A 14,524-nucleotide genomic window follows, 5' to 3' on the forward strand; every position below is an offset into this window, starting at 1 on the left:
AGCTTTCCTATAAAGCCTTGCTATCATTTTGCCTTATTTCTATGGAATAGCGATGTCTGTATATCTGTGCTTGAGGACAGGTAGTGTAGGCAGCTGTGTGAGGGGCTGAATGAGATTTTGTTGATCTGGGTAAACAGCTGGTCAGAAGGAACTCTTGGTTTTTGAGAGATCCACTGCTGTCCAACCTAAAGCAGTGCTACCTGGGAAGGATTATTCAAGGACTATTTACTCTGATAGGTAGTTCAAATCTCCTTTTTCTTCATGAGACATGTCCTTGAGCATTTGAATATTTGCTTCTTTTCTAGGAAATTTCATCAATCTTACAGGAACTGAAACGAGTTGAGAAACAGCTGCAAGGTATAAATACCTTTTTATTTTTCTCTTTTGTTATTATCTGCTTCCAATTTCTTTTATGTATATATATGTGTGTGTGTACACATGCACACAAACATATGCATAAATATAAATATACATATGTGTATATATACATAAATATTAGTGTGAAACAAAAATGTCACATTTTATTAAACTGTCATCACAATATCAGTTACATATATTAATATCATATAATTGCTGACACATCTGTGTAAAGAAGTGTCACTGAAATGTTTTAAAACAGAAGAATGATAATGATATATTTTCATATGAAAACAATAGTTCAGAGAATCCTAAAAGAATTATTTGAGAAACATTCTTACTATAAATATTTTTTGTGGGTAAATTTTGAAGAGTGGGGGATAAGAGTACTGAGATTAAGCTACATAAAATAATTAGCCTTTCCAAATCAGTAATATCCTCATTTGTAGGACAATTCAGTATAAGGAATGCTCTAGAACCATAATTATTGGGAAAGCTCTAAAAAGATTTGTCTGACATGATAAAATGAAAGTTTAGGATTAAGCATTGACATATTTACTTCACATTACTGAATCCATTCTTTGCAATTGTGGAAGCCACAGTCTATAAATATCAAGGTTTATTTCTTGGCTTTTCACATGCAAAAACTAATGTAGGTGTATAATGGAGAGGAACTTGTGCTTATAAAGTGTGCTCTTCAGACTTCTATTCCTTTTATCAAAATCAACTTAAAAACTGATTTTAAAAAGTTGCAACCTTATTTGTCTATTGTTTATAATTAGTTTATAGTTTGATTTGGAGGGTGGATTTCCTAAGTGGTCGATGTTTATATATAATCATAATTGTGTTGTAAATTTCCTATATTTGTATTATTATGGAATTAAATCTGAATATCAGAAATAACATGTTTTAAAAAAATTCAGGAGGAACCATTAACCACTATTATAAACAAATTTATTTGTTTCATGCTCAGCTCTAATCAAAAAATGTTAATTTGTTGCAATTATGTTCTTTAGACTATGCTGCTAAGAAACGAGGCCGAGAGGAAGAGACCAAATCATTTCCTTGTGTATATATTAGTGTTCAAAGAAAAATTAACATGATTATTTAATTATTTTAACTTCTAATGGAAATTGAGAATTATTGTAGTTCTAGTGTAGTTTAAAAAGCTTTTTTCTTGTGCAGAAAATCATAATTTTCATGGCTTCTCCCCCATCCCTTTCATCTTCCCTTCACTGCTTAGCGATTAACGCTATGATTGACCCTGATGGTACCCTGGATGCTCTGAGCAACTTGGGCTTCGCCAGCCCCGTCCTACCAGCTCAGGCGAAGCCGAAGGCCAGTCCCGTTTCCCACAGTACCCGCTCTCCGGTGCAGGCAAACTGCCAGCCAGAACCTCGGGCTGCTCGACCTGCCGCCCTCCCGGCCCCAGCTGAATTTGACAACGCTGAATCCGAGTCTGACTTCAGCATACATTTCAATAGGTTTAACCCAGACGGCGAAGAGGAAGATGCCACTCTGCGTGAATGACATCTTGGTGCTGATGCGAATACCTTTCATGTGGAATGTTTAGAAATAAATGAAAAATCCTAATACTGGTTTTATAAATAAAAAAAAAAATGGCTTGGTCAAACAGCATTTGTTTTGTTAAACCAGTTTTCTTTAACTGTAATGCTTTGATTGTCACACAAATCTTTTTCAAATCATAAAGATAAGCATAGATACAGTATAGAAAAGCAGATTGTGGCAGGTTTGCCCTTTGTGGTTGTGTGCTTTGCAAAAGAATTATTATATCAGCAGTTTTCCCTTAACAGATTTATTTCTTTTTAAAAGCCATGCAAGCAGTCTAACATTTAATGTTACTGAAACCCTGAATCTCTTTGCCAAGCTGCTCTATGAATGGATCTCCTCCACTAAAGTTTATACAGAATTGTTGAACAGTTGCATTTTGATTCTGAATGAGATGATTTATATAGGAAACATTATCTTTGACTACAATGACACATTACTGCAAAAGGTAAGGCAGATTTCACAAAGCATTCTTTCTTCTGTGCTGAAAACCTCAAACAGTTCTGTGATTTATATAACCTTGTTGCTGCGTAAATTGTCTTGGGGTTTAAAAAGTTCACATATTATGTTTGCACTAAGATTTGCTGGGAGTGGTAGGTGAACATATCGATATCATTAAGCAGCAAACAGTGTTTTAGTGTACATAGAAAACTGATAATACTGTATTGTATTAACATTGCAGTGTTTTAATCCACTTTCTGAAAGGACTATTTGGCACTTTTGACCTTATTCAAATGTCTTTTTGATGTTAATGAAAGTAGGGAGTATTTCATATCTCATTTCTGTCCAAATGTTTGCTGAAACTAGCAAACAGATTTAAACATACAGCAATGTGGGACATGAAAAAGCATATTGAGGCAAATGGGCTCTCACCAATTCAAATGCAACATGAGCTTGTGAAAGAAATTACTGTTCCTTGGAATGATCATGAGATGTAAAATTTTCTTTAGGGGACTTGGAAATAGAGTTGTCATAATTTGCTTGATCGATAGACGCGCTCCTGAGCAAATGATTTGCTTCTGTATATTCTCCTGTAGTCTTGCTAGTAAACCTGTCTCTGTCTTACATATTTAAAAGGATTCTGGAAGAAAACTGCTAACATAGACATTTTGCTTATACCACTGACAAGCAAGTCTATTTAAAGTTTCCTATATAAGCCTATTTTCCTTATAAGTTGTCCCAGTAACTTAACATTTGGAAATAATAATAATAAAAATAAAGTAAATTACTTTGTATTTCCAGAACACTGTAATTTGGAGGAATGTTATTTCTGTTAAATGTAACTAATAGACTGGAATTTTCCTATGTTTGCATCAGTCTCTATATATTAAGGTTAAAGATACAGTTTTGCAGCTTTTATGAAATGGTCTTTAATATTTCAGCAATAATCCTATATGACATTTGTTTAAAAAAAATACTTTCTGTACACTTTTAAACTGTACAGGCTTTCAGAAGTCAGTAAAAGTTGGACCAGTTAATAAAAACGCAAAAACTTTTTTTGTAGAGATGTAAAAACAGAACCACTAATCTGTTGTATAATGGATTTCGTATTTTCTTTAAAAAAAAAATTAAAAGCAAAAAGCCTTCTTGTATGACTCGATATACTCTAGCTAACCGTGGAAGCCTGAATGACACTAGTTTACAGAGGCTATAAGAAAGGTTTCAGAAGAGGCAGAAGGGCAAAAATAAATTGAAACTAGAGCCTAGGTGTTGAAAACGGAGTGTACCAAATCATCACCATAATTCCTTCTTTTGTTTAATGCTTGGGAACATGATTTTTCTGCAGACTCAAGTAAAAGTAGGAAATGATTAGGAAGGCTTAAAGGTTTGGGCTCTTTGTGCAAGATCCTATTTGTGTTCTTTCAGGCATTTATACCTTTATGTTCTGTAATAAGCATTTTGCATTACTATGTTCTTATTTTGTATGGACATGTTCTCCTTATTTATTTTTGTTACATTTATTATGTATGTTATTTTGTTATATGCATTTACAACTCCATTTTTAAATAAAGTGTTTCTGGAACTTTGAAAATGTGTGAATAAGTAATTCAGAACTGGAATATTCACATAGTCTTTCTGTATTCTAACTTACCTTTACTGAAATAGGAAATGACATTTTCACGCAACTTTTTCAGGAGAAAGGTTACTACTGCTTAATTTATTTTGTACTGATCCTGTTGGCTCACTTTCCTGTACTCAGGTTCACTTCCTCATTTGAACTGATTTCTGTAGTTAAGTTTCCTGCAAGAACAAAACTGTGAGTTTAATACTAAATTCAAAGCACACCTTGCATGTTTCAGCCTTCTCCATGAACACCAAAATAAGCAGAAAACTTATTTTAGTGCAGCAGAGAGCAGCAGCACTGCATGGCTGGTTGCAACACAACATCTCGAGCTTTGCTCTGGCAGCACAGCAAAAAGGCAACGAGCAGCCAGGTGTGATCTTGCTTCGTTTTTCCTTTTTATCCCCATTCTGAGGGCATAAGACTGTACTGGTGGCACCAAGTAGCGTTCAATTACCCTCAGCCCTAGAAGGGCAGGAGGGATTTACTGGTGCTCATAGATGCCACTTTGGTTTAGTCAAAGGCGTGAACAAATTAAAAGGACTTTGCAGGTGTTCAGGGTTTTTATATTCCCCTACTTTGCTGTCAGTGTCTCCTCCCTTGCCCATATCCTCTGTCTTTGTGGGGGGAAGAAGACTGCACCTTTGGGCTAATGCCCTGATGTGCAGAGCCCCACTTGTGTAAGCCATAGTGTGACATTTTGAAATCTCCTTCCACTTCCTGTTTTCATCTATCCACCACACTTTGAGCAAAGCTTGTGCGGAGAGAGATGTTTTCCAGAAGTACTGAGGAAGTCCACCCAGACAGACTCAGTGCTCTGCTTCCCTTGGGAACGAGCAAACAGGGCTGCCGCAGCTGGCATGCAGCAGCACCGGGGACGGGGCGCTGGGGCCGTTCCCGATCGCTGCTATTGAATCCTCCCGCGTGGCAGTGCCTACGTGCGCTGCTCTCTTTATACACCCGCCTGACACTGCCAAGGACTGTCGCATCTACTTGGAGCGTGCAGAAACAGGGCTGAGTGCAACTTGTGTACCTGGCCCGATGACGTATGGTGGTCTTTCACTACAGCATATGCTTCGTTCCCAAAGTAACTGGTCCTTAAGTCTCAGAAGAGAAAGCTTCTTTGTACCAAAGACTGAGGTTCAGGGAGATAACGTTTGAAGGCCTTTGTAATTTTAGCTGGTAATATTTAGAGCACAGAGGCATTTACAACTACTGCTTTGACACCGAGCCATGAAAAGCAAAGGGCATGAGTGCATCCATGAAAGCAAATGTAAAGTAAAATGAAGCCACACGTATCAAGGAAAAAGATTTTATACCATCGAATCTTGTATCTGAAGAAAATTCCAAGGAAGAAACTGTCCCTGATCCTTTCAGCACAGAAGTTGCTTAGCTTCATTTTGTTGACTAACCAGATTTAACAAAGCGCAAGAATGTCATGACTTCAAGTACAGCACATCTATAAACGTCAGCAGGGTTACAGTCTTGGCAGCTCGGTCATGCTTGCTCGATACTAAACACATCAGTCAATCCCGGCGTTGGCAATATTGCCCGAGGACAATTGCCTAACACTGGAGAACATTTCAAGCTGTGCTGTCTCAGTAAGCTTTTAAAAAACATTTCTGCTTTCAACTTGGTAAGTCTGACCCAGTGCTAGTCTTGCAAGTGAGAGCCAGTAAAAAAATAGGTAGGGAACAGAGCAGGTCCTTTTTGTATTTTCTTCTCACTGTTGGTGAATTTCTGGAGAAGATGTAGCCAGTAAGCAAGATCATGCAGCCCTGAAAATAAAGCAGGAGTAGATAACTCTAAACTTAGGCTCAAATATCTTGGTCTTTCGCTTATCCAACAAGATTAGAGCTGCATGTTATTGAATAAGCTCAAAACGAGGAGCCAGAAAAAAATAAAACCCAGCTAACACCTTTGCTCACAGTTACTAATTTTTTGAAGGATTAATGTTCCTATGTGAAGAAATAGAGCTCTTAAAATGACTGAAGGAATTACAAAATACCCTGCTTTTGGAGACTGCAGTAAAACAGGAATTTATGGTTCTTGAATATCCTCAAAGGAAACAGGGCATGAAAATTCTGCTTTTGAAAGGTATTCAAGCGCTTCAGGACTCAGCACTCGCAGCACATCACGTCTGTAAAAGGAATTGGGGCCCTTAGTCACTTGAGCAGTTCTTCAATATTGTTTCTGCCATCCATGAAGAAATGACATAAAATCAAAGCTGAAGAATACTTGGGTTTAAGGGTAGGCTAAAGGGATAGATATTTATTCATTTTACAGACAAAACCTGCACTTTCATTTACCGATTAGTGTGTGTCCTTGCTATGTTCTGCTGGTCTATTCCATAAATTCCTTAAGGCTAGCATTTTTAGACTAGTTTTAAAAATTAATATACGTTTATAATTTATGAGGTTTTCTATTCCTGTGGCATATCTTTTGATGTAAAAGTGCTATCAGGACTCTAGGGGTCTTTATATTATATTAAAAAATAACAGTTGTATGCCTTATCTTTCATGCAAACCAGCCTTTCCTAACAGAAAGGGCCAAATTAATACTAAGGATTAAAATAAACGTGCATCACGAGGCTTCTAGGTTCTGTATGTCTATTCATGCACATGTGGACGTTAACATTAAGTAGAACAAGAATTAGAGAGAAACATTGCACAAGGTAACGGAGGAACTCATGTTTTACTTATCAGAACCTCTGAGGTGATGTTATTTCCAAGTTAGGAAAAATTACTGAATGAGAAAGCAATACAGAGGTGAAAGGGAGTTGTGATTCAGGATATCGGCAACTAGTTTTCTTGAGAGATTAGACAAAGTTGACGGAGGATAAATCAGGAGATTTAAAATGTATTAAGAAACGAAACACCGTAGTAAAGTTATGGGGAAAATAACATAAGTGCTATTTCCCCTATGACAACCGATTAATAAATAAGGAGGCGAAATACCAGGTTCTCAGCAGATATTCCTTGAGTAGGAGAAGTCATCAGTTGCAAAAGGCAAAGGAAACTTTCCGTAAAAACATCAGAAAGAAACGAAACGGCAGGAGAGCAGCGTTCATTGGGGGCCGGGGGGCCACTGCGGGGTCCCCGAGCGGGGCCGCGCGCGCGCGTGCCACGGCGCTGCCGCGAGCTCCAGGCAGCCCAGCGCAGGGGCAGCCAGCGGCGGCAGCGGGCCGGGGCCGGCGCTTTTCCCGACGCGGACCGGCTGGCGGAAACAAGGCCGACAGCAGAAAGCTCCTTCCGTGCAGTGCACTAGGAAAACCCAGCAAACTCGCATCCTCCTGCGCAACTCATTTTGTGCCGCTTTTCCTAAAATCGCTTTTGCACCTCGCGAGCGAGCTGTGCTCAGCTGACTGGGGAGGCAGAGGGACGCGAACGTGAGCTTCCCGCTCGGGCGCTATGAAAATCTGCCCTGCCGCCCTGCTCGTTCTTTCTTCGTTTCCAAACATGCCAAGAGAGGTGCAAACCGACGTCCTCATGTCCCTCCTGCTGTCAGTAGGATGGGCAGCTGATACAACTGAGTTACACAAATAATTTTTTTTTAATGATACGCGATATTCTTGACATCTTCCCAGTTTGTTGTTTTCTTCTCATTATTAGCCTGAGGTAACAATTTGTTTTTAGCAATTTCTTGAATTTGTTTGCTAAATACAGTGCATACTCAAAGATGCCTCCTCTCCAACGCCCGTGAGAATCTGAAAGCGCCGATCTTCATCGAAAACCACAGCCACGGCCTCACCGAAGCCTCGTCCCCTCGAGGGCAGCTGCAGCTGAACCACCAAGCCGAACGCACAGCCTCGCCGCTTGTCCCAGCGCCGACACCGGCGTCCGACGTCGGGACGCCGAGGGAAGGTGAAGTGGTTCAGCAACCCGCACGAGCACGGTTTGCTTTCTTGGAGGAAGTAATGTTTGCCGCTTGGCACTTCGGGGAATTCAGTTCTCAGGCTTCCAAGTCAACGTTTGAGAAGCCAAATTTAGACTCCAACTTTGGCCAATTTGTTTTCACAGCTCCAGATAACATTCACAGTGGAAGTCATCACTTTCCTTTTAATGATGGAGTGATTTTACTTGGACAATATGGGAATTTTACCCCACTAGGGGGAGAGTGTTGAATAAAAATATGCATATACCCCTTAATGCTCCACCACTCAAGTACAAGCCTGCTGTTAGGCACGGCTGGTCTCTCTGAAGTCAGGGAAAAGGTCTGTGGAGCTAACGTTACATACTTGCTTAAGTGAGTGCAAAAATCAGACCACACCATTTTGATTTTTGCCTTTATCTGCTAAAATTCAGATAAGCTGCCCCTCAGCACAGGAATTTTTAAAAGCATTTTTAAATGATTTGATTATAAGCTTTAACCTGAAGTTGAACAAGCACTGTTTTTAAAATTAGGAAGATATTCATCCTGGCTAACATCAATGTTTTCTCTCAATTGATATTTAAACTCTTCCAGCATAGGAAATCCCTATAGTACTTGCACTTGCTGGAACCAGTCTCACTACTTTAAAATGCACAGAGACAAAAATTGGAAAGCAGAGGATAGCAGAAAGAAACATATCTATAAAGCAATAGGTATGATTAAAGCATAGCTGAAGGAAATTTCTAATTAAGTGATTTCTCCACGGAGGGGCAATAAAAACCTGGAGGCTAAATGAGCTTTGGAGAATCACCACAGATCAATGAAACGGTCTTTCCGCTTGCTGGAGCCTCCCAGGCGCTGAGATGGAGAACCGGCCCGGATAATTTCGCAAGCATCGATAGTTCCTGTAGGCTGGCAGCGCAGGCATCGAAGCCAGAGAAACAGCTACAAGATTTTTCCCTTCAGTGCTTCTTTCCGGCTGCAATTTTCCAACCATTTCACAAGCATTTATTCCGTTATGAAAATTTCCATGAGGAAACACCTTCATCCTGTTCTTACAGATGGGAAAGCAGCCCGAGAAAAACCTTCGTGTTCTTGCTCTCTACAGAGAGCCGAGACTTGGCTCCACCGGCGCCGAAATCTCAGCCACCGCAGAGCTGGTGGCAGCCGTGACGCTCCACTTGGCCTGACAGTGCTCCTTTTTTAAGATCCAGGACAGCCAGGCTTCCCTGAGGGATTCGACAGAGCCGGTGATCTGCGTCTTCCTAGCTACTTCGAGTCTGCTAGAACCAGTAGTTTTGCTAAAACTACCTTCTCGATCATTTTTGCTCACCCTGTGCCCTCACCTGGGTTTCTACCATGGCTTTTTGTTGGGCTGTTCAGAGCCTCTAAGATGTAAGTGACTTCCACAGCAGCTCTGGCAGCACGCTAGGCTTGGCGGCCGGTCAGAAGAGGAGGCTAACTTGTTTTTTTGGAGTTGCTTTCTTCTTTGTGCTAAACATGGAGACAAATTACACACTTAATCCAAGGTGCTGTGCAGCCCTAAAAATTTTCACTGCTCTTCTGAAAAATCTGTTTTGCTGGTATAGCCCTGTTTCTATCCATTAGCCAATGCTGAATGCATTGATGAGTATTATTTTTTTTTTTTGAATTAATATGGTCTCTGTGTGCTTGAGCTACTGCAATTCTCCACGTAAGTTCTCTTGTTTTATGTGAATGTATTTAAATTTTTCTTCACTTTTTACAGCTCTAGGTTTAATGGGCTAATAAAGACGCTATCGCTGGAAGCCTTTGGTCACCAGTATTAACTAGTTATGCAGCATTACAGCTATGGTAGAAGCACTGAAAAGCCATTTATTTTAATTTTCTAACATAAAGATTCAATTTCTAAAGGGATACAAAAAGTTAAGAGTAAAGGGTATCTAAGCAACTCTATTTTGTTCAACTGGACAAAGATTATCAGGATCATATGAAGGATGATGTTTTGTATCTCCACACAGTTGGTGCCAGAACAGGTTCCCGGCTGGCCAGGATACAGCCGGTCTCTGGGTGCTCCCAGACGCCTCTGCAGAAATGCTCTAGCCCAGGACCTCGGTTATCCAGCGTGTGTGTGTTGGGCACATGTGCAAATGTTTGTCCCATGCAACATCCAGATATAATAAGAATTATTAGTATTTACTGGATATACAGTTTAGAACAGCCCTAAAGCCACCCACCTGCCTGTCATTTTCTCAGGAAAAAAAGAAATAAGGAGATGGTACCAGGCTGAACACATGCTTACTTTTAGAAGGAAAAAAAAACTTACAGAATTTTATATTTTCTTATTAAGCTGCCATTGTACCAGGAATTCAAGTGTTAAACTTGTTTCCTTGAGAAAGGTCACATGCTGCATTAAATCTGTCTTCCTTTGAAAAAATTAAATTTCCTAATTGCTTAATCATGGCTACAACTGAATTTTATGGAGTAAATAAAAATAAGAAAGGACTGCGGCCCAAGCTTACATTGACTCAGACTTCTGGAAGGACAGAGCTAAGTGGATAATCCCATGCTCTGCATTGGCTTTTTTGGCATTAGTCAAAGAGGCAATAGAGCTAGACGAGACAGTGAGCATTTCCCAAAGGCCAAGTTACCTCTACCTCCTCCTTGTTTTGGCTGTGACTGAACCCTGGCTCTCCTGTTCCTCTCCCGTAACAGCAATTTCACCGAAGATTATCCCAGATTTGTCTCCCTGATTTTTTCTCTCAGATAGAAACCTCTGTGCTGAGCTCTGCAGGGTGGGTAATGGCTCAGACCGAAGATGGAGAAGAGCTGCTACTGGCAGCAGCAGGGCGCCTAAGGAAATAAATCGTGATCAGGCACTGAACCAAGCTGGAATGAATAGTGCATGGTCTCCTGGGCATCACAGCTTTTCTAAACGCGTTGCAAGCAGGGCTAGAAATTCCTCAAGTAAATCAAATGAGAGAAAAAAAATTGGAAATTTCCCAGAAGACATTTTTAATGAGTGTTTTTTTTCAAGTTTCCTGGAAAGAACCGGGGGAAATAAAACTTCGATTGGACCACTCTCTCCAAAACGTCCAGGTAAACCTGCAAAACCTGCTGCAACCTTTCCCGTCTGGATTTCGGTAACCAAAAAGCCACTTTGCGAAGCAGTTCAAAGGAGCTGGACACGTTTGCAGAGGCTAGTTGCCTGGTGGAAAATCAGGCTACCCGGAGAACTTGGGTAAGACAACACACTGCATTTTTCTACCTCCGTTCAACTTACAGAGGTGAGACGTCATCGCTGCCTGGTTTGGCTACTGCAGGAGCCACCGCCTCTGGCAAGAAGCGACTTACTGAGTCCCTTGCTCGGGGAAACACCAGCCAGGGCTGGGGAAGCAAGGCCCCGGTCCGCCTAATTTCTGGGCTGAGAACAGGGGGCTGATGTCCATGACACTTTTGACCACCTGAGAAATGATTACTCCTGTCTCCTAGAGCGAGCAGAGTTTTTGGTAATGTGAAACCGAGGGAGGGCAGGCGCTCAGTTCAATGCCGGCCCTGCGAAACAGGGAATTGCTTAGAGCAACCCAAGAAAACGTCTCAAGGATGAAGGGCGAAATCCCTCCGTCCGGCTGAAGAAGCGTGACACCGGGGAGGACAGGACCACGGCCATGCGGGGAGGGGAACACTGAGCTACCAGAAACCAGCCACAGGTTGTCGTTAAATCTGGAGCAGGGAAAAATAAATGTTGCTTGTCAGCCGAATGGTATCCGCAGAATCAAGAAAAGCTGTGGGATTGACTCAAACTTAGCAGCTTTTTGCTCAGATACACACAAAATGCTGAAGAAAGGAGGAGCCAAGGTGTCGTTGCTTAGAGTCAAATAGGGAAAACGACTGATATGAAAAACCAGAAACCTGGACTCTGAACGCTGGGCAGGAATTCTTATTGACTGAGCTAGGAGAGTGCTAATAATCAGTCTGGATTTCATTATGGGAAAGAGCTGGAGAAAAATTAATGGAAAGGTATCTTGAATATTCTCACAGTATGGAAATTCCCCTTTATATGTAGTCCAGGCAGAGTAATTTTAATCCTGAAATTTTAATATCCTTCTTCATGCAGATGTTCCTCAAATATTAAAAGAAATGGAAATTCTCATGCTCAGAGCTATAATTAAATCCATTCTTGCTAAGGTTACACATTTATTAGCTTACTACTTCTAATTTTATGATTGTATTGCTTTGAGTTATTGTAAGCTTTAATAACTGGAATAGTTCTACCCTGCCATGTCAGCACATGAGCTACGCATGCAGAGCTGAGAAAATAACTTTGCCCATTGCTTGCTTTTTTTTGGAGATACCGTTGCTGACGGATGCTCAGAAGAAAAATCAGTGATACACGAATAAAGAATTTCCAACTTTTAAAATTATTTTAAAGCCAATAATTTTTAAATAAGAGAGGTCACGTTTTGAATGCTCATTTTGTTTTATGAGAAATCCTAACTGTTACCTTATTTGAAAAGCTGATAAAATGGTTTCAGTAATTCTACAAAATTACAGTGATAATTCCATTTAATTCACTGCCAGGCCAAAAAAAAAAAAAAAAAAGTGTTGATCTGTTCTGCTGAAAACCACCTAATTTAACTCTTCCTTTACTAAGAGTGGGATTATATCAGAGCTTTGACTACAATGCATATAAGTACCTCACGCATAGCTACCATTTCTTTAACAATAGTAAAGGGCAGATAATTATCATCAGCTAATCACGTAGCTTAGCGAGGGCACTTGTGGACTAAAACGGCAGCTGCAGTGCATATGAAGCCCCACTGGCACAGAACCTGCTGCCAGCAGACCTCAGAGTTTGTGTCTATGCTCTCACCATCGCCACCACCTCTGCAAAAAGTCTCAGATTGTGTGAAGTAGTCTGTGGCGGGGCCACATCTCATTCTCCTTGCCTGTTTTGGTGCCCAGCCTGCGCAGGCACTGGGGAGCGAGGATTAGCGCGTTTCCATCCTGGGCCATCCTTGGCTCAAGCCACAGGAGCACCAAAACCACCCGCACAAGCTGGTACCAACTCAGAGCTGAGCCCGCCAGGTAGGTCGATGCATTTAGGTCCCTGCAGGGGCACCCGGAGTGATTAAACCTTCACAGTGTAGGTCTGCAGAGTATCCTCCTCATTGCCCAGCTGAATTTATGAAGTTAAACACCATTGCACGGGAAGAGTTTGGAAGAGCCTATGAATATGGCAGATACAAGTTTTTGCCACTGAGCAACATGGTCTTTTGGGCTAGACATTGCAAGATGGGTCTTTTGGTTATCCTGTTCCTTCTTCCTAAACTCTGCAATTCAGGAACACCAGGCTGCAGCCTAACCAGCGTGTTAGCGATTGTATTCATTTAAGTAGTGCAGTAAAAGTCAACAGGACTATTTATAAGCTACTCGCTCCCAGAAGTGCTTGCACGATTGATGGCCGGTCACCTCCTCACAATCTAGCTGGCCTTGCCCTCACAAGCAAGACTACACACAAGGAAAACAAGCAGACTTTGTTTTTTTCTTACCATAAAATTGAATCACAGATGTTTATTACCTCTAAATCCTGATGAGTAAGGGAGAAAGAGAGATTTTTATATTGTACAGTTTCTCTTCCCTTCCTCTCTGGGCTGGTAGCTCTGAATTCCTTGTTCTGAACAGAAAGTTCTGCTTGGCGAGAGAGGGGAAAAAAAAAATCCTAATGTGCTTTGCAAAGAATTTTAGTTAAAATAAAGCTGATAATCTGGGTATCAAATCCCTAATGTTAACATTATATTTGAGCAAATAAAAAGGTTTTCCACAGTCTACATGGATCTGGATTAAACTGATTTTCTGAGCCTTATCCACCATATGACTATTTCACAAATTACTGTCCTTGCCCAGTTAGCCTTGAAATTCCAGCACTGAATATCCCTGTATTTAAAGGAAACATGACTGTGGATATTCACCATCTTAAGACCTAGTGGAAGACCATTTTGTGGGCCTTTCACAACTTTCACAGACTTCCTATGCCCTGTTTTTTCCACAGCGCTGTAACATTAATGTTTGACCACCTCATTGCAAAGAGGTGACAACATACTGGCTAAATCATGTGCTACACTGAGGCAATAAAGCAGGGTAGCAACGCATTCGGCGGGGTGCAGTGCAGCACCATAAGCTGTTTATTTAAGACACGGCCACAGAAACCGGTATGAAGGAACATCAGGCAGCTGCTCTCTAGTGCTGAAGCACAATAACTGCAGGTAAATGCAGAATAAAGTGCTGCTTTGCACAGCAAGTCAGCAAAACTTATCTCAGTTACACTGTCAAAGCAGCTCCTCCAGATTTTCACTGATAACTGCATTTGAATCTTCTTCAATAAATTATTTTTTTGCATCTAAGTCTACCTTTTTTTTTTCTTTTGCAATGAGAGGAAATCAGGACTACAGGCAAAACTTGTCAAAAAAGACTTACAAGAGCTTGCCCTGACTGCTTTTCTTTGTTTGTGGTGTTTTAAACTTCAGCTTAGTAGAATACAGATTATTCATTTATGTTTTATTATCAAGCATCTTTTGGAAGAGCAATAGAGGACCGTACATTTCCATTTGGCTTTTTAAGGAACTATTTCTGAAAGTAGAATCCAAGATAAATCACAACTCTTCTCTGCAGGACAGAGATGTTTGT

The 14,524-nt window shown here is 40.7% G+C and overlaps 1 protein-coding gene across 4 annotated transcripts in view; it reads left to right on the forward strand.

The window, feature by feature from the left end:
* CEP170 (centrosomal protein 170) overlaps positions 1 to 3,942 on the forward strand; it is a 110,837-nt gene extending 106,895 nt beyond the window's left edge. For all 4 annotated transcript variants that reach the window (XM_062572137.1, XM_062572139.1, XM_062572141.1 and 1 more), the window contains 2 exons: positions 306 to 357; positions 1,601 to 3,942. In XM_062572137.1, coding sequence (XP_062428121.1) covers positions 306 to 357; positions 1,601 to 1,887 — 339 coding nt within the window. In that variant the 3' untranslated portion in view covers positions 1,888 to 3,942. The remainder of the gene's footprint in view (positions 1 to 305; positions 358 to 1,600) is intronic.
* Positions 3,943 to 14,524: the final 10,582 nt, after the last annotated feature.

This window comes from Rhea pennata, chromosome 3, assembly GCF_028389875.1.
Source record: "Rhea pennata isolate bPtePen1 chromosome 3, bPtePen1.pri, whole genome shotgun sequence".
In the NCBI taxonomy this organism is placed as follows: Eukaryota; Metazoa; Chordata; class Aves; order Rheiformes; family Rheidae; genus Rhea; species Rhea pennata.